The 18,715-nt window shown below is 36.1% G+C and overlaps 1 protein-coding gene across 7 annotated transcripts in view; it reads left to right on the plus strand.

Moving 5' to 3' along the window:
* CENPE (centromere protein E) overlaps nucleotides 1–18,715 on the plus strand; it is an 83,721-nt gene that overhangs the window by 42,981 nt on the left and 22,025 nt on the right. For 3 of the 7 annotated variants that reach the window (XM_059887718.1, XM_059887722.1, XM_059887719.1), the window contains 15 exons: nucleotides 893–1,096; nucleotides 3,082–3,240; nucleotides 5,016–5,306; nucleotides 5,431–5,571; nucleotides 8,680–8,964; nucleotides 9,115–9,273; nucleotides 9,477–9,758; nucleotides 10,188–10,475; nucleotides 11,476–11,634; nucleotides 11,815–12,096; nucleotides 13,127–13,285; nucleotides 14,352–14,642; nucleotides 15,256–15,414; nucleotides 15,819–16,106; nucleotides 17,909–18,013. In XM_059887718.1, coding sequence (XP_059743701.1) covers nucleotides 893–1,096; nucleotides 3,082–3,240; nucleotides 5,016–5,306; nucleotides 5,431–5,571; nucleotides 8,680–8,964; nucleotides 9,115–9,273; nucleotides 9,477–9,758; nucleotides 10,188–10,475; nucleotides 11,476–11,634; nucleotides 11,815–12,096; nucleotides 13,127–13,285; nucleotides 14,352–14,642; nucleotides 15,256–15,414; nucleotides 15,819–16,106; nucleotides 17,909–18,013 — 3,252 coding nt within the window. The remainder of the gene's footprint in view (nucleotides 1–892; nucleotides 1,097–3,081; nucleotides 3,241–5,015; nucleotides 5,307–5,430; nucleotides 5,572–8,679; nucleotides 8,965–9,114; nucleotides 9,274–9,476; nucleotides 9,759–10,187; nucleotides 10,476–11,475; nucleotides 11,635–11,814; nucleotides 12,097–13,126; nucleotides 13,286–14,351; nucleotides 14,643–15,255; nucleotides 15,415–15,818; nucleotides 16,107–17,908; nucleotides 18,014–18,715) is intronic. The other 4 variants (XM_024993520.2, XM_059887720.1, XM_010805939.4 and 1 more) reach the window with 4 other exon arrangements.

Raw genomic sequence — 18,715 nt, forward strand, 5'->3', positions numbered from 1 at the left:
CTGGTCGGGACATAGACTTGGATTACTGTGATATTGAATGATTTGCCTTGGAAACGAACAGAGATCATTCTGTCATTTTTGAGATTGCATCCAAGTACTGCATTTTGGACTCTTTTGTTGACCATGATGGCTACTCCATTTCTTCTGAGGGATTCCTGCCCGCAGTAGTAGATATAATGGTCATCTGAGTTAAATTCACCCATTCCAGTCCATTTTAGTTTGCTGATTCCTAGAATGTCGACGTTCACTCTTGCCATCTCCTGTTTGACCACTTCCAATTTGCCTTGATTCATGGACCTAACATTCCAGGTTTCTATGCAATATTGCTCTTTACAGCATCAGACCTTGTTTCTATCACCAGTCACATCCACAGCTGGGTATTGTTTTTACTTTGACTGCATCCCTTCATTCTTTCTGGAGTTATTTTTCCACTGATCTCCAGTAGCATTTTGGGCACCTACTAACTTGGGGAGTTCCTCTTTCAGTATCCTATCATTTTGCCTTTTCATACTGTTCATGGGGTTCTCAAGGCAAGAATACTGAAGTGGTTTGCCATTCCCTTCTCCAGTGGACCACATTCTATCAGCTGTTTAGGTAGTTCTTATTAGTGATCAGGCACAAGAGCACACACTGGAGCCAGAGCATTGGGTTCAAAACCTGGTTATTCATCTCTGAGTGACCTTGGGCAAGTGACCTATCCTCTCTGGGATTATTTCCTCATCTGTCAAATGGAGATAATAATAGTACCTACCTCATAAAGTTATAGTGAAGATTAAGTATGTCAATATATGAAAATATTGCCTGATATATAAGTAATATGTGTTGGCTGTTTTTATTATTATTATTAAAAGTATTGTTAACTAAGAAACTCTTCACTGTATTTATATTTTAGATGGTTGGCATAGATAAAAGCCAAAATTTGGAAACCACAAAAACCCAAGCTGTGATCACAGATGCTGAGGATAATGAGCTAACTGAGCAACAGAGAAAGATATTTTCTTTGATACAGGAGAAAAATGAACTGCAACAAATGTTAGAGAGTATTACAGCAGAAAAGGAACAACTGAAGACTGACCTAAGAGAAAACATTGAAATGGTAGGATTAAGCACTGTATACTTTGCAGTATGTTTTCGTCCTTGTGTATTTTAGACTTTTACAGTTTTATCCAGGTATATCTTACATGCCATGTGATAAATGTAACAGATGCAAGTATACAGTCTGATGACTTTTGACAAATATCTCTACTGTGGACTTTCAGTTTTCATCAGGACGTGGAACATCACCCCAGAATGTTCCCTTGACCCCTGATCTACTCAATCCCAATCTTAATCTCTGCCCCATGTAGTCACTATCTTGATGGTTTTTACCTTAATCACGTTGTCTCTTGTAGAAATTCATACAAATAGAATCACACGGCATACACTCTTTTGTGTCTTCTTTCTGGGTGTGCGTGCTAAGTTGCTCCAGTCGTGTCCAACTCTTTGCAACCTATGGGCCATAGTCTACCAGGCTCCTCTGTCTGTGGGATTCTCCAGGCGTGAATCCTGGAGTGAGTTCCCCTGCCCTCCTCCAGGGAATCTTCCCGACCCAGGGATTGAACCCTTGTTTCTTATGTCTCCTGCATTAGCAGGCAGGTTCTTTATCACTAACGCCACCTGGGAACCCCATGTCTTCTTTCTAGTCTCCTGCTTATTGCTGGGTAGCATTCCATTGTTGGAAAGGCTACAATTTGTTTAGACTTTCTCCTGCTGGTGGAAATTTAGATTCTCTTCACTATTTGGCTATTTTGAATAACGATGCTGTAAACATTCATAAACAAATATTTTTATGGAGATTTTTTGTTTATGTCTCTAGGATAAATATCTAAATGGAATAGCTGGATCATAGGGAGATATATATTTAACTTGCTGAAAATTTACTAGATTGACTTCCAAAGTAGTTGTGCCATTTTATATTTCTGTCAGCAAATTAAAAGAATTCTGGTGACCCCACATCCTCACCAACACTTCACAGTATTGTTGTGTTTAATGGTAACCATTCTGTTGGGCGTGTGCCTCATAGTTTTCATGGCCTTTCCCTAATGACTATAAAGATATTGGGCATCTTTTCATGCTTACTAGCATGAGATTGCTTATTGGCCATTGTTTATCTTTTTATAAATTATTTGCTGTGTCTGTGATATGTAATACTTTTCAGTCTACAGATCTTTTCCATATTTTCTTAAATTTGTTCCTAAATGTTTCTCTTTTATATATGCTGTTGCAGTTTTTTTACTTCATTTTTAATTGTTTATTGTTAATGTTTGCCAATATTTGCAAACCTACTTTAGTATTTTTTTCTAAATTTAGAGACAATATAATGTACCTAGAATGAAATTAATACTTTGAGAAGTTTGCTATAGATCAGAGTAGCACCTGACCTTCTGTGTGGTTTTCTGTGTTTCTTGGGATTGTCTTTTGGTTAGAATTATTGACTGTAAGTAACAATACAGACAAAAGTCATATTCATTTATCAGTCTCTGGCTTGAGATGCTTTTGTGACTTAAGAATGTTAAGTATTCTTAAGAATACTTAAGAATGTTAAGTATTCTTAAGAATACTTAAGAATGTTACTGTTTAAGCTTAATAACTTGAATTAGTCCACCTCATGCTACTAAGCAGTGCTGCCATTTTGAGCTTGCTATTAAGCAATGTGTAAAATCAAAGCCATTCCAGCATATGAAAAGACCATAACCATATATAGATATATAGATAAGTGTCTCATATTATCTGTTGTCAACAAAAGCTTAAAAGTGTCTTTTGGCTTAGGGGTAGAAAATGAGCAAATCTCTCATGATAAAATACTAAACCCAGTTCTAATTCTCATGATAGGATTGTAAGGTGAGCAATGAAGAAACAGTACTTAAAAAATCAGATTCTTGGCATTTATATGATTAAAGACTCACTTTTTATATTAATCTTTTCCAATATACTTTGTCATGATCTCTTCATTTTTTGGCTAAAGTAAATTCTGCTTTTTACCTGATTTCTTAAATGTAAGTTAGTACTATTTTGATCTCAACTTTTTAAAAAAAATTCTAGACCATTGAAAACCAGGAAGAATTAAGATTTCTTGGAAACGAACTTAAAAAACAACAGGATATTGTTGCACAAGAAAAGAACCATACCATTAAGAAAGAAGAAGAGCTTTCTAGGACCTGTGAAAAACTATCAGAAGTTCAAGAAAAGCTAAAGGAAAAGGTGACTTTTTAAAGTTATCTTCCTGGTCATTTTTCCTGACTAAAATTTGTACTTTCCAGCAAACCTAAATTGAAATAACCTCTCAGATGAACAGATCTTAATGGACAATATTTTGGACAGTTTCAACTCCTACTGAGATGTTAACCAACATCCTTTGTGACGATTATATTATTCTGGAGGCTTTAGATGGGGGAAGGCCTTCATTTTTCTAAACAAGTCATTTGATATATTCATTCATCAAGTGTTTATTGAGCACTGCTGTAGCCAGGCACTCTTCTGGGCTCTTGAGATACATTGGTCAACAAAACAAAGATTCTGCCCTTGTAGGGATGCATTAGTCATGCTCTGAAATGTGAGATTCATCTCTACAGTCAGCCCTCTGTATCTGCAGGTTCTGCATCCATGGATTCAACTAGCCACAGATCAGAAATATTCAGAGGAAAAATACAGAAAGTTCCAAAAACTGAAACCCAGAATTGCCACACTTGGGCAACTATTTACGTAGCATTTATATTGTATTCAGTACCATATGTAATCTAGAGATGAGTTAAAGTATATGAGAGGATGTGTTTAGGTTATATACAAATAGTTATCGTTTTATAAAAGGGACTTGAGCGTTCATGGATTTTGATAACTGCAGAGGTCCTGGAACTACTCTTCCGTGGGTAACAAGGGATGACTGTATTATCACTTAGATATTGTCAATAAGATGCTATTGTAAAATTTGTAGAAAAGTCTAAGACTCTCGTAATAATTATATTCCCCGAGTAATTCTAAAATGTACCCACTGAGATCTTTCTGTATATTCTAGAAGCAGTATCACATTCATTACAGATAATGTATAGTGATTTCCATTGTGCTTCTGTATATTTTTTCCTAATATGGATTCTCTTAATTCTCATCCCTTTTACTATAACCTAATTGAATATGTTAAAACCTAATTTCTATTTCATATTCCTCCTAAAGGAGGGAAATCATTGAGCTTATGTAAAAGTTAATGCTTCTTTGTTTGTTTGGGCCACTTCATATGGCCCACACTAGAAATGGAAGTAAATTATTCAAGTTCTTAAGAGACGTGGCATTATAGTTATTTGGCACAGTGATGTCTGCATATTTAATTAATCTCTTTTGTTTTTTAGTTTTTCTCATTTTCACATTCTTCCTTGATTAACCTAGTGGCACTATATTAGTTTCCTAGGGCTTTTGTATCAAATTACCATAAACTTGATGGCTTAAAACAACAAGAATTTATTCTTTCACAGTTCTGCATCTTAGAAGTTCACAATCACAGTGTTGGCCGGACCAGGCTCCCTCCGAAGGCTCTAGGGAAGAATCCTTTAATTCCTCTTCCTGTCCTTGACTCCCAGCTGACGCTGGTGTTTCTTGGCTTATAGCTACATCTCTCCAGTCTCTGCCTCTATCTTCTCTGTGTGTCCTCCTGTCTCTTATAAGGACAAGATTTAGGATTTAGGGCCGACCTTAATCTAGGAGGATTCCTTCTCAGTCCTTAACTGATCACATCCACAGAAACCCTATTTTCAAAGAAGATCAGGTACTCGGGGTCTGGGTAAACTTGAATTTGGTGTGGGATGCTATTTGACCCACTAGACATTGTACCTAGAAGGCTATTTTACTTTTAATGCCCCTTGTCTGCTTATTTTGGAGTAGTCGACAAGGCTGTGATCATGATTATTTCAGTTTGCAAAGTAGATTTTACATAAGAATTTTAAGAGAGTATAGACAAAATAGTAATTATAAAAACTGTATTTCTTAAGAGCCAACAACTGCAAGAAAAACAGCAGCAACTGCTTAGTGCACAAGAAGAGATGAGCGAGATGCAGAAAAAGATGAATGAAATGGAAAACTTAAAGAATGAACTAAAGAACCAAGAATTAACATTGGAACGTATAAAAATTGAGAAGATAGAGTTAGCTCAGAAACTTCATGAAAATTGTGAGGAAATGAAATTCATAACCAAAGAAAGAAATGATCTAAAGAAATTACAGGAGTCATCTGAAGTAGAGAGAAATAAGCTTAAAGAACACATAAGAGAGATTGAAGCTACAGTAAGTCACGGCCTTTTCTTTCATCTATTAAATGTTTCTTTAAAGACTGAGTCGATTGGAAAGGGGGAGGCAGTGGTGGACGATGTTCTTACAATTATTCTTTAAATTTCACTTCCTAATAAAGGGTCTAGAAAGAAAAGAAGAACTACAGATGGCCCACCTGCATCTACAGGAACACCAAGAGACTATTGAAGAACTCAGAAGAACCATTTCTGGGAATATTCAGAAGAACTTAGAAAAATCCGGAACTGAACTGCAAGAAAAGGTTTGTCCTTCCTTCTTTCCATCCTTTCTTTTTCTTTCCCTTTTCTTTCTCCTTTGAAGGAAAGATAGGTAGTGAATGGGTTATAATTAATTCATTTATTGAGTAATATTTGTTGAGTTTTTAATGTATCAGGTACAGTCCTGGATTATAGAAATAAAGTGGGAACAAGGTGGACAGATCATCTGAAGTCATAGAACTTATTTTGTAGTGGAAAGAGATTATCAACAAATAAGCAATCAAATGAATAGGATAATTTACGATAATAACAAATGCTATGGAGAGAATGAAACATACACTAGACCAACCTATGTTAAAAGCCTGTTGTGTGCTCAGTATTGAGACTGTGGATATGAATAAGACATTGCTCTTTTTCCCCAATATGAGCATATAAAAAACATTCTCAATTCCAATTTGATAAATGCAGAAATATGACAGTAACATTAGTGATCATGGAAAGAGGAAATCAATCTTTACACATAAAAAATTTGTTAAGTAGCATTAGAATTAATCTGAGAATGGGGCCATTCATTTATTGGGATATAATCTGCTCAGCTCTGAATTTTCTCCGGTTGTATTTGAGAACTAATATAGAAATGAATCAGTGAAATGGAACTAGTATAGCAATGAATCAGAACTAGTATAGAAATGAATCCAGAATCACTGCAGATGGTGACTGCAGCCATGAAATTAAAAGACGCTTACTGCTTGGAAGAAAAGTTATGACCAACCTAGACAGCATAATAAAAAGCAGAGACATTACATTGCCAACAAAGGTCCATCTAGTCAAAGCTATGGTTTTTCCAGTAGCCATTTATGGATATGAGAGTTGAACTATAAAGAAAGCTGAGCACTGAAGAATTGGTGCTTTTAAACTGTGGTGTTGGAGAAGACTCTTAAGAGTCCCTTGGACTGCAAGGAGATCTAACCAGTCCATCCTAAAGGAAATCAGTCCTGAATATTCTTTGGGAGGACTGATGCTGAAGCTGAAACTCCAATACTTTGGCCACCTGATGCAAAGAAGTGACTCATTTGAAAAGACCCTGATGCTGGGAAAGATTGAAGGCAGGAAAAGAAGGGAACGACAGAGGATGAGTTGGTTGGATGGCATCACCAACTCATGGACATGAGTTTGGGCAAGCTCCAGGAGTTGGTGATGGACAGGGAGGCCTGGCATGCTACAGTCCATGGGGTTGCAAAGAGTTGGACGTGACTGAGCAACTGAATTGAACTGATAGAAATTAAGCATGCAGCTGATTGGATTAATAATTTATTGGTAAAGTGTACTTTGGGTATAAACTGGAGAAGAAAGAAAATTTTGACAGAATATGACTAGCAGTCATGAATAGTTTGAGTAGGAATCAAGGGAAAGTGAGTAAATAGGAGATTGTGGTCCGTGGTAGGCCATGAAGGTTTAAAATCACTTCCATTGCTATGGAGAATATCCTCGTCTTTTCCCTTTAAAAATTGTGACAACAATGTCTAGATAATACCCTTAGTATTATATGAATATGGCAAGATCCCAGTGCTTCATGAGGAACGGGAGCTACTTCCTAATGTGAAAGAAATCACTGCTACTCAGGAAGCAATAGATGAACCAGAGCTGTTGAAAGAACAATCCAAACCAAAGATTCAACAACGCTAGCAAGAATAGAAATGGAAAGTCTCAGGATGGCTGCAAAACTTCAAGAAAGTCACAAGGAAATAAAATCTCTCACTAAGGAAACAGAGAATATTAAAATGACAATAGAAGCACTTTAGATTGAATGTGACCAACTGAGGAGATGAGAGAAACTTTGGCTAAAGTATGTCTCATCCTTTCCTCCCATTTAATAAGTGTTTTATATTTTATAAGTGAGAAAGAGAGCATTCATAGTTATAATATTCCTACCAGTTTTCTTTAAGTGTCTCTGAATTACGAAGTGATTGGAAATAGAACAACTAAAAACTGCTCATAAATACTAAGAAACTATGGATAATGAAGGAAAATGTTTCAGGGAAGAGACTTGTTTTCTTAAGTATTGAAAATGATTTAGAAAAAGCAGTGTTAAATTACAGGAAAGGATAAAGTCAAAAACACTGTTTTCTTTCTGTGTTTAAACTTATTTCTCCAGCATCCCATAGGCATTACCATTTCCCTCACCGATCCAGTCAGAAATCTGAGAATCAAGCCTACTACTATCCCTTCCTCCCCACTCCCTCTATAATCCAAGAATCAAAACCTTGTCGATTTTAAGGCATGTGCCTATGTGTGAAATCCTCCCACTCTTCTCCATATTCTGTCATAATTTTCTTCTCCAGTTTACATCCAAAGTACACTTTACCAATACCCTAATCCAAGCCAGGATTATTTCTCTCTGGCTTTCCTGCAATAGCCTCCTAACTGGTCTCTCCATTCATTTCATACTTCTGTAATTCATTCCCCATTCTGTGCCAAGGTGATGTTTCTCCTTAAAACTTTTTAATAGCTTATTATTGCTCTTGAAATACAGACTAGTGTCTGTATTTCACATGATCCTGGATCCCAGACCTTGCTGGTTTCTACCCCTGTTTCATCTACTCTTCCTCCTGTTCATTGTGCTCAGGCAACTCTATAGTCTATTGCTCTTCCACATCTCACAGCTTTCAGATGGTCTGGTCTTCCTTCCTGTAGTATTTCCATACTCCTCTTTGCCTAACAACTGCTCTCAGCCTTTAGATCTCAACTGAAGCTTTCCATCCCCCAGGAAGCCCTTCCTAATCACTCAGAATAGATTAGGTTTGCCACTGGTACCCTGAAATAACCCACCACCTCTGTTTGGTTAAGATTTGATATAATATGTATTTTTCCTTCTAAAATGTGTAAGTCTCAAAAAGGCCGATCATGTAAAGTCTCATTTACCATTTCATCTCCAACTTCTAATATTATAGGATACTGACAACACAGTGAATATTCAATAAATGTGTTAAATATCTGAATAATGGAAGAGTGGGTGAGAGGAAATATTGTTCTGGAAATGAGCCGTTAAATCCCTGATTTAATTGTTTTAGAAAGCATCCTTGTTTCTTTTCCCCAAAAATGAAATAAAGTATCTCTGGGTATCAACTGTATCATTTTATGATTCTCTTTAGATCCAAACATCTCAAGACAAACAAGAACAGTCCTTCGATATGAAAGAAAAGGTCAGTGAGACTAAGAAATTAATGAATGAGATGGAGCAATTGAAGGAGCCATTCAAAGACGCAGCACTACTAAAGCTAGAAATGGAAAAGCTCGAATTGTCTGAAAGACTTCAAGAAAGTCATGATGAAGTGAAAGCTGTAGCTAAGGAGAGAGCTGACCTTCAGAGGCTACAGGAATTTCTTCAATCTGAAAAGAGCCAACTCCAAGAAAACTTAAGAGAAATGACAGCTAAAGTATGTGTCATTCATTTTCATGTGTGTGTGTGTTAATATTCTGTAAGCAAATATCTTGGTAAAAACTAAAGCTTTGGGGAAAAGGAATTCGTCACCATGTAATGATTATAATGTTTTCAAATTTTCTTGCAATTTCCTTTAATAATAAAGCAACTAGAAACTGAAGAGAAACTTAAAGTTGCTCACTGTCACCTAAAAGAACAAGAGGAAATTATCGACAAACTGAGAGTGGATCTATCAAAGAGAGAAACTGAAATATCACATATTCAACAGGAATTAGAAACCGCAAATGATAAATTACAGAAAAAGGTAAAATGGGAGTAAAGGAACAGGGGAAGCAAATTTAAGGGAAGTAGCTAACTAGATTACAAAGACTACTGTTTACTTACTAAATTGTTTTAGAAAGCGTCCTAAATTTTTTTCCTTAAAAAAAAATATATATACATATACATATATAAGCACATTTTTATGTGTGTTTGTGTGCAAGTGTATTTTTGGCTTTTTCTTTTTAGACTCAAGAGCTTTATGAGAAACAGTTTATTACTATCAAAGAAATCAGTGAGACTCAGGAAAAAATGAGTGAACTGGAACAGTTAAAGGAACACCTCAAAGCCAAAGACTCATCACTACAAAGAAAAGAAAGTGAGAGGCTCAAGTTGACTGAAAAACTTCAAGGAAGTCAAGAAGAATTAAAAACCATAATTAAGGAAGGAGATGAACTGGAAAGGGTACAGGAGGCCCTTCAAAAGGAAACAGACCAACTCAAAGAAAACACTAAAGAAATTGTAGCTGATGTAGGTTTCCCTCTTTTGATGTTTTTTGGTTATAAAAGTAGTGTTAAGGTGATAATGATGATGTTCACTATTAAGTTAGATTAATTTTCCTCGAATCATAAAGGAACAGAAAATCAAAGCAGGACTAAAAGCTACTTATATCCTTCTGAAGGAGTACCAGGAAACCATTAATGCATGGAATAGTTCAGAGAAGACAGATCAGGGAACAAATATCCAGAGAGGTTTAGGGAATTCAGATACTGACAGGCAAACGTAGGTCTCATATTGTTTAGAAAATGACATCCTATTATTGTGTTCTTCATATCCCTTAAGGAAGAAAATAATACATACATTAAACTAAAATATAAAGATGATTGGCATAATTTTAGAAACAGTTGTTTTTCCTAATATTTTCTGCCTGTGTCCTAACTTGCTTTATAATTTTCACAGATTCAAGAACTTCAGGAAGAAGAACATCAACTTCTTGAGATGAAAGATGTCAGTGAGACTTGGGAAAAAATATGTGAAATGGAAAATTTGAAGAAGCAACTTGAGGCCCAAAAGTCAACTCTAGAAAATACAGAATGGGAGAACATCAAGTTAACTCAGAGACTCAATGAAAATATTGCAGAAATAAGATCTGTCACAAAAGAAAGAGATGACCTTAGGAATATGGAGGAGACTCTCAAAGTAGAGATAGACCAGCTCAAGGAAAACCTAAGGGAAACAATGAGTAGAGTGAGTTACCATCTTTCACCCAACTTGTAAATGTGAAATCGTGTCCTAAAAGAACTGTGATTGATAGAGTTGGTGGAGATGTAAAAATGGTCCAACCGTTGGGGAAAACTGGAGGGATGGATATGTGGTGGTGGTGGTTGTTCAGTCTGACTCCTTGCGACCCCATGGACTGCAACATGCCAGGCTTCCCTGTCCTTCACCGTCTCCCGGAGCTTGTTCAAACTCATGTCCATTGAGTTGATAATGCCATCTTACCATCTCATCCTCTATCATTCCCTTCTCCTGCCTTCTATCTTGCCCAGCATCGGGGTCTTTTCCAGTGAGTTGGCTCTTCAAATCACATGGCCAAAGTATTGGAGCTTCAGCTTCAGCATCAGTCCTTTCAGTGAATATTCAGGGTTGATTTCCTTTAGGATTGATTAGTCTTGATCTCCTTGCTGTCTGAGGGACTCTCAAGAGTTTTCTCCAACACCACAGTTCAAAAGCACCAATTCTTCTGCATTCAGCCTTCTTTATGGTCCAATTCTCATATCCATACATGACTACTGGAAAAAACATAGCTTTGACTGTACAGACTGTTGTTTGCAGTAACCCCCAAAATCCAGTTATTGCTGTTTATCTGCACACATTAGCATACTTGTGCAAAGATGTTTATAGACAGATATTCATTGCAGCAAGTTGCAATAACAAAATTAAGCAACCCCCCTCACCAATAGGAAAATCCTCACTGTCCATTAGACTGGTTGAACAAAAATACAGCACATTCAGACCATGGAATACCAGCACATAGGTAAAAAATGAGATAGAGCTGATTAAAAAGTTTCCAATGGGAAAAAGGAGTATTTAGAATATACTGACATCCAGAAGTTACTTTCAGAGGATGAGAACTGAGAGGCCCAAGGAGGAAGGGGAAATTTTTACTTCTTACCCTATGCCTTTCCTACATATTGTTGAATTGTATTATTCTGAATGTATTATTTTTCTTTCTCTAATAATAAAGGACCTGGAAAGACAAGAGGAACTAAGAATTGCCCAGATGAATCTGAAAGAGCACAAAGAAACTATCGATAAACTCAGAGGAATTGTTTCAGGGAAAACAGATGAAATATCAAATATCCAAATGAATTTAGAAAACACAAATACGGCCTTAAAAGCACAGGTATTTCTTATAATATCTAAGTAACTGAGAGTTTGAATCAGGTCTTTTGTGTTATAAAACAGGGTATGAGTTGTCAAATACTGAAGATAAGTAGAGATTTTCCTATTTAATTTAGAAACTATTTTTTAACTTTCTCTCTGTATCTGTCTATATCCTAACTTACTGTTTGATTATCTCAAGATCCAAGAACTTCAGGAGAAAGAACATCAACTTCTTAAGGTGAAAAATGATCTCAGGGAAAATATGTATCAAACAGAGCAATTGAAGAAGCAATTAGAGACTCAGAATTCAATCCTGGAAAGCATAGAAACAGAGAAGTTAAGGCTGACTCAGAAACTCCATGAAAATGTTGAAGAAATAAAATCTGTTACTGAGGAAAGAGATGACCTAAGAAGAATGGAGGGAACCCTCAAAATGGAGCGAGATCAACTCAGGGAAAGCCTCAGAGAAACAAAAGCTAAAGTAAGTTATACTCATTCCTCTTGCCAGCAATTTAATATGATGTTTTCCTTATATCAATGAACCCTTCTTTGAAATGAGTGGTACTTTTGGTGAGAGTTAACAGGATACCACCTTTTAGGCAGGTAATTTGGTATTATTTTTGAAAATTTTAAATTCTGTAACCAGCATTTTCTTTATGGGCTTTACCCTACATGTACATTTGCTCAATTGTTAAGATAAAGAAAAAGCAAATATGTGTGTGTGTGTGTGTATTCATAACACAAACATATAAGCATACATACCATAAAGTTGTTCGTTACAGCAATTTGTGATTTTAAAAAAGATAGGAAATAACCTAAATGTGCATCACAAGGAAACTGAATAAATATATGCAATATGTCCCAGGGGTGGAGAAGGAAATGGCAACCCACTCCAGTATTCTTGCTTGAAAAATCCCATGGACAGAGGAGCCTGGTGGGCTACAGTCCATGGGTACAGAGAGTGGGCCACGACTAAGCACATGTCCAGGTAGCACAGTGGGAAAAGAATCCACTGCCAATGCAGGAGATGCTGGAGATACAGGTTCAATGCCTGAGTTGGGAAGATCCCCTGAAGGAGGAAATGGCAACCCAGTCCAGTATTCTTGCTTGGGAAATCCCATAGACAGAAGACCTGCTGGGCTACAGTCCATGGGATCGCAAAGAGTTGGACACGGCTGAGCGACTGAGTGTGCACATACAGTATACATGCAACCCCTAAAAAATGAAATAGATTTGAATGTTCTAATATGAAAGCCCAAAGTAAACCTTAGGGGGAAAAGCAGGTTGTAGAAGAGCACATGTATAGCATGCTCGCCTCTGAAAAATGTGAGTACACTGTGGGGAGGTGAGGCCAGGGGAAGGGAAAACCTACAGTTTTCTAACAACCTCAAAGATGTGGAGGAAGAAATAAGAAATTTATCATTTTTACTAAGAAAATATCGCTTTCATTAAAAAGAAAGTAGTTAACACTAAGCTATGTTGTTTTTTGTGGTTTTTTTTTTCCTATTAAGGATCTGGAAAAACAAGAAGAACTAAGAATAGCTCACTTGCATCTGAAGGAGCACCAGGAAATTATTGATAAACTCAGAGGGATTGTCTCTGAGAAGGCAGAAGAAATATCAAATATGCAAATGGATTTAGAAAATTCAGATGCTAAATTACAAGAAAAGGTATTGAGAGGGTCATGGGGCTTATATGTTCGAATACCCGATATATTCCTAGAATAAAAAGTAATACCTAAAATCCTTGAGGGATATAAAACACTTCAGCCACATTAGAAAGCAGCTTGGTAGTTTCTACTAACCCTGACCCATATACCTGCTTGTGGCCCAGAATTTTCTCTCCTTGGGTATGTACCTAAGGAAAAAGATGCATTCTTCCACATAAAGACATACAGGAGTGCTCACAGTAGCTGCAATCATAATTGCGAAGAACTGAAAGCAACCCATATGCCTATCAACAGGAGAATCGATATTTACATTGTGATGCGTAAGTTTAAAAGTAGGCAAACGAGCTTATGTTTGCCACAGGGTAAGAGTGAGGGGAAAGGATAGTTAGGGAGTTTGGGATGGACTTGTGCACACTGCTATATTTTATTTTATTTTTATTTATTTTAATTGGAAGTTAATTACTTTACAATATTGTATTGGTTTTGCCATACATCAACATGAATCCGCCACAGGTATACACTGCTGTATTTTAAATGGATAACCAACAAGTTCTTATTGTATAGCACAGGGAACTCTGCTCAGTGTTATGTGGCAGCCTGGACGGGAGGGGAGTTTCGGCGAGCATGGATACATGTTTATGTGTGGCTGAGTCCCTTTGCTGTCTACCTGAAACTGTCAGAACATTGTTAATCAGTTTTACTCCAATATAAAATATTTAAAAGACAACAAATAAAATTTTTTAAAAAGCAGACAAACTGATCTGGGATGAAAAAGGTCAAAATAGTGATTTGTTCTAGGAAGAGCACACAGGTAAAGTAAGTGTTCTATATTTTGATCTGAGTTTTAGTTATATAGCTGTCTGCATATGTTGAGTATAGCTGAGCTGTATACATGTAAGATTATATGTAGTCATGTATATTATATCACAAAAGACACTGAATCCTGTATGAAATTATACAGCACATTAATGAGTAAAACGGGATAACTATTGTCTTAATCAGTTTAGAAACTATTCTTAATCCTTCCCTAAAAAATTTCCAATTAATCCTAACATGATTATCTTAAGGTCCAAGAACTGAAAGCAAATGAACAGAGACTTTTTAAGTTAAAAGAAGAAATTAGTGAGACCAAGAAAAAAATGTGTGACATTGAGCAACTGAAGAACGAATTTAAGTGCCAGAGTTTAACTATGAATAAAATAGAAATGGAGAACTTAAACTTGGCTCAGAAGCTTCATGAAAACCTTGAAGAAATGAAATCTGTAATGAAAGAAAGAGATAACCTAAGGGGACTGGAAGAGACCCTCAAACTGGAGAGAGACCTACTCAAGGCCGACCTGCAAGGAAGCACAGCTAGAGTGAGTTGTCCTCCTCCTTCCTGCCAAATACCTGTTTTTATTCTAAGAAGTTTGAAAATAATTGATGCTATTCATGAAAATTTAAATGTTATAACCTTTCAGGGAGACAGTTTGACAATAGTATTTTAAAATCTATCAACAGAGACATTTGCTACAGCAGTTTCACTTGTAGGAATTTATCCTACCAGTATATCCACATATACGGGCAGAAATACAACCGCATTCACTGCAGCACCATATGTGATGAACAAAATCAGAAACAATCCAAGTGTCTGTCAGTAAGGCACTGGATAAGTGGGGTTTGTCTGTATAGTGGAAAACTAAGCAGAAGAATAGGACACTCTTTACATGATACTGGTTTAGAAAAATATCCAGATGGTACGAAATGTGGAAAATAAGTGGCTGAGTTGAGCATGTTACAGGACTGGGATGGGTGGGGCTAGGGTCAGGGCCTTAGACTGTATGTCCTTCTGAACTATTCTAATTTGGCAGTGGCATGTTGGTTATTTCTAACTATGAATATGTATTTTTTAAGATTTGGTTTAGCTAGTTCATTGTTAAGAAAAGGTAATCTGCCTTAGGTCATATTTCTCAATTTCTTCTGATAACAAAGGAACTGGAAACACAAGAACAACTAAAAATTGCTCATATCCGTTTGAAAGAACACCAAGAAACTATTGATAAATTGAGAGAGAGAGTTTCAGAAAAGACGTTTCAGGTTTCAAATATTCAAAAGGACTTAAATAAATCAAAAGATGAATTTCAGAAAAAGGTATGTGTTGTTTTGTTCTTTGAGGGAACATGTGCATGCTAAGTCACTTCAGTCGTGTCCAGCTTTTTGCGACCCCATGGACTGTAGCCTGTCCACGGGATTCCCAGGCAAGAATACTGGAGTGGGTTGCCATTCCCTTCTGCAGGGGGTCTTCCTAATACAGGGATTGGACCCTGTGTCTCTATGTCTCCAGCGCTGGCAGGCGCATTCCTTACCACTAGCACCACCTGGGAAGCCCCTAACTCTGGGGGAATAACTGTCCAAAATTATTTATGAAATGAGAAAGAACATAGATACAGATATGTCAATATAAATATATACGTATGTATACCATAAATAGACTCTATTTTACTTTCTTTAAGGAATTCTGTTTGTATTCTAACTTGTTTTATAATTATGTCAAGATACAAGAACTTCAGAGAAAAGAGCTTCAACTTCTTAAAATGAAAGATGTCAGTAAAACTCATAAAAAAGTGAATGAAATGAAACAATTGAAGAAGCAGTTTGAGGCCCAAAGTTTATCTATGCAAAGTGTGGAAATGGATAATTTGCATTTGACTAAGAAACTTTATGAAAGCCTTGAAGAAATAAGAATTGTAGCTAAAGAAAGAGATGAGCTGAGACAGATAAAAGAGTCTCTCAAAATGGAAAGGGACCAATGCAGAGAAAAATTAAGAGACCTGATAGCTAGAGTGAGTTCAGAATCATTCCCTATCTAGTAACTATGAGAATCAAGCTTTTTTTGGAAAGCGTGACAATATTTTGTTGTGTATTTATGTCTACAAACAGTAAAGGATAATGAAGGAAACTTAACTATAGTTTTCACACAAATAGAAAATGCAGTTTTAAAAAGAAGCCAAAATATTATTCAGGAAATACCACATTTTTTGTTGTTACGAACTTTTTAAAATAGAAGTATACTATATATACAGTATTATATGTTGTAATATACAGTATAGTGATCCACAATTTTTAAAGAGTATACTCCATTTATAGTTACTGTAGAATATTATCTGTTCTCCATACTGCACAGTATTTCTGGGTAGCTAATTTTATACGTAATAGTTTGTACTTCTTAATCCCTTAGCCTGGTATTGTCTCTTTCCCCTTCTCTCTCCCCTCTGGTAACCACTAGTTTGTTCTCTATATTTGTGAGTTTGCTTCTTTTTTGTTAAATTCATTAGTTTGTTATATTTTTTAGATTCCACATGTAAGTGATATCATACAATATTTGTCTTTATCAGGCTTATTTTACTTGGCATAATACCCTCCAGGTCCATCCATGTTTTTTGTAAATGGCAAATTGTAGTTCCTTTTTTGTGGCTGAGTAATATTCCATTGTGTACGTGTTCCACATCTTCATCCCTATTCATCTGTTGATAGATATCTGGGTTGCTTCAGCATCTTGGCTATTGTAAATAGTGCTGCTGTGAACATTGGGGTACATGTATCTTTTCAAATTAGTGTTTTTGTTTTGCAGAAAATACGTTTTTAATTCTCTAGTTTAAAAAAAAAAAAAATGTTAAATAAAGCAGACTATTTCCTTCACTGTAGTTTTTTAAAGGATTTCTAAGCCAAGTAATCGCATTATTCTCAGTGGAGAAATATTTGAAGGATTATAAAAGATTAAATATTTGAAGGATTTATAAAAGATTAAATATCTCATTTCTGTGCTTCTGCCTGGTAGAGTTTTAAACATAGGCTCTTGTTAGTGAGTTTTGAAGGAAAAAAGACAAGTATAAATAAGGAAGTTCTTGTAATATGTATTTATAAATATTCACATATGTTAAAGAACCTGAGTCACTCTATAAAATTCAGATGAATAAGAAATTGTATAAAATCTATAAAAAATCTTTTTTATTCTCATATTTCATTTTCATGTTCATCATTATCTTCTAGTAAAGAAATAGTGGAAAGTAATATCATTTGTAATCTCAGTAGAAATATCAGACACTTGGAAATCATCTTTAGTGGGCCCTAACTAAATTTATAAAGAGACGAAATGTATTCAATAAATATTTATTGAACAATATTTTATTTTGAACTTTTAATCAGAAATACAAAATATAAACAGGGTATGAATTTTCTGTTCCAAGGTTCTGGAAAGAATATATCAGTAGGACTTAGAGCACCATAAGTAATATACTTGGTTTTGCTTGCATATCGAGTTGGCAGCAGTGATTCTAAGGCAGAAATTTGGAAGAGTAGGAACCAGGAAATATATCTAAAATCCAATTTTCAACTATAAGTAGTAAAGGAACAGTTCCTATCTTCCAAAATTATGTGGTTTTGCCACTTTTAGCGATGACTTGAGGTCACTCAAGACTTACTGATACTGTTATTTATTTTCTGAGTATTTTTAAGACTACTTTAAGTTAGATGTGTTATGTTTAATTCTAGTATAGAAAAGATATTAGAATGTAATCAAAGTATATGATTAGACATATGTGAATATAGTTACAGCTGAAGTCTTGCTGATTTCTTTCTATCAAAGCAGGATCAACAGAACCACCAAGAGGTAAAATATGAAAAAAGGTTACTATGTGATGGAAACCAACACCTCATAGGAAGCCTGAGAGAAAAGTGCTGTAGGATAAAAGTAAGTGTTGTCCTGTTAAAGTTACAAATGAATATTTGTACGCTTCCAGAGGTCTAATGTGGATTGAATAGATAATGCTCAATACTTTTCTAAACTTTATAATCTAGCACTAGTATGTACATGTATACATAGATACACGCATACAACACACGCACAAAACAGAGGAGTTTGTGATTATCAGGCTTCACTGGAAAGGTGGTATTTGAGCAAATGCCTGAAAGAGGTAAAGGATCAAGCCACACAGGCCTGTATCCAGGGAAAGAGCAGTGTAAGCGGAGGGAACAGCAGGTACAAAGGTTGCTTGGTGGGTTCCAAGGTCTTCAGGAAGGAGGACAGCCAGTTAGAAGTGAGGTCTGGAGTTAATGAGGAAGAGGCAGGCTGTGGGGCTTCCAGCGGACTGCGGGCTTACTCTGATTAAGATGGAGATCTCTTGAGAGAGACATGATCTGACTTAGATTTTAAAGAAATGGCTCTGTTAGGTTGAAAATGAGTGGAAGCGGGAGGACAATTGAAAAACTAATTCCAGTAATCCAGGCAAAGGTGATAGTGGCTCAGCCCAAAGAGGTAGCAGTGGAAGTGCTGAGAAAGTGTTGGATTCTGAATATATACTAAGGGTAAAGCCAACAGGACTCTTGTCACCCCTGTTAAAATGCAGTCCCTAAAAACTGTTTGTGTTGCTTATGGCTATATCTCTTAGCACAG

This window comes from Bos taurus, chromosome 6, assembly GCF_002263795.3.
Source record: "Bos taurus isolate L1 Dominette 01449 registration number 42190680 breed Hereford chromosome 6, ARS-UCD2.0, whole genome shotgun sequence".
Classification (NCBI taxonomy): domain Eukaryota; kingdom Metazoa; phylum Chordata; class Mammalia; order Artiodactyla; family Bovidae; genus Bos; species Bos taurus.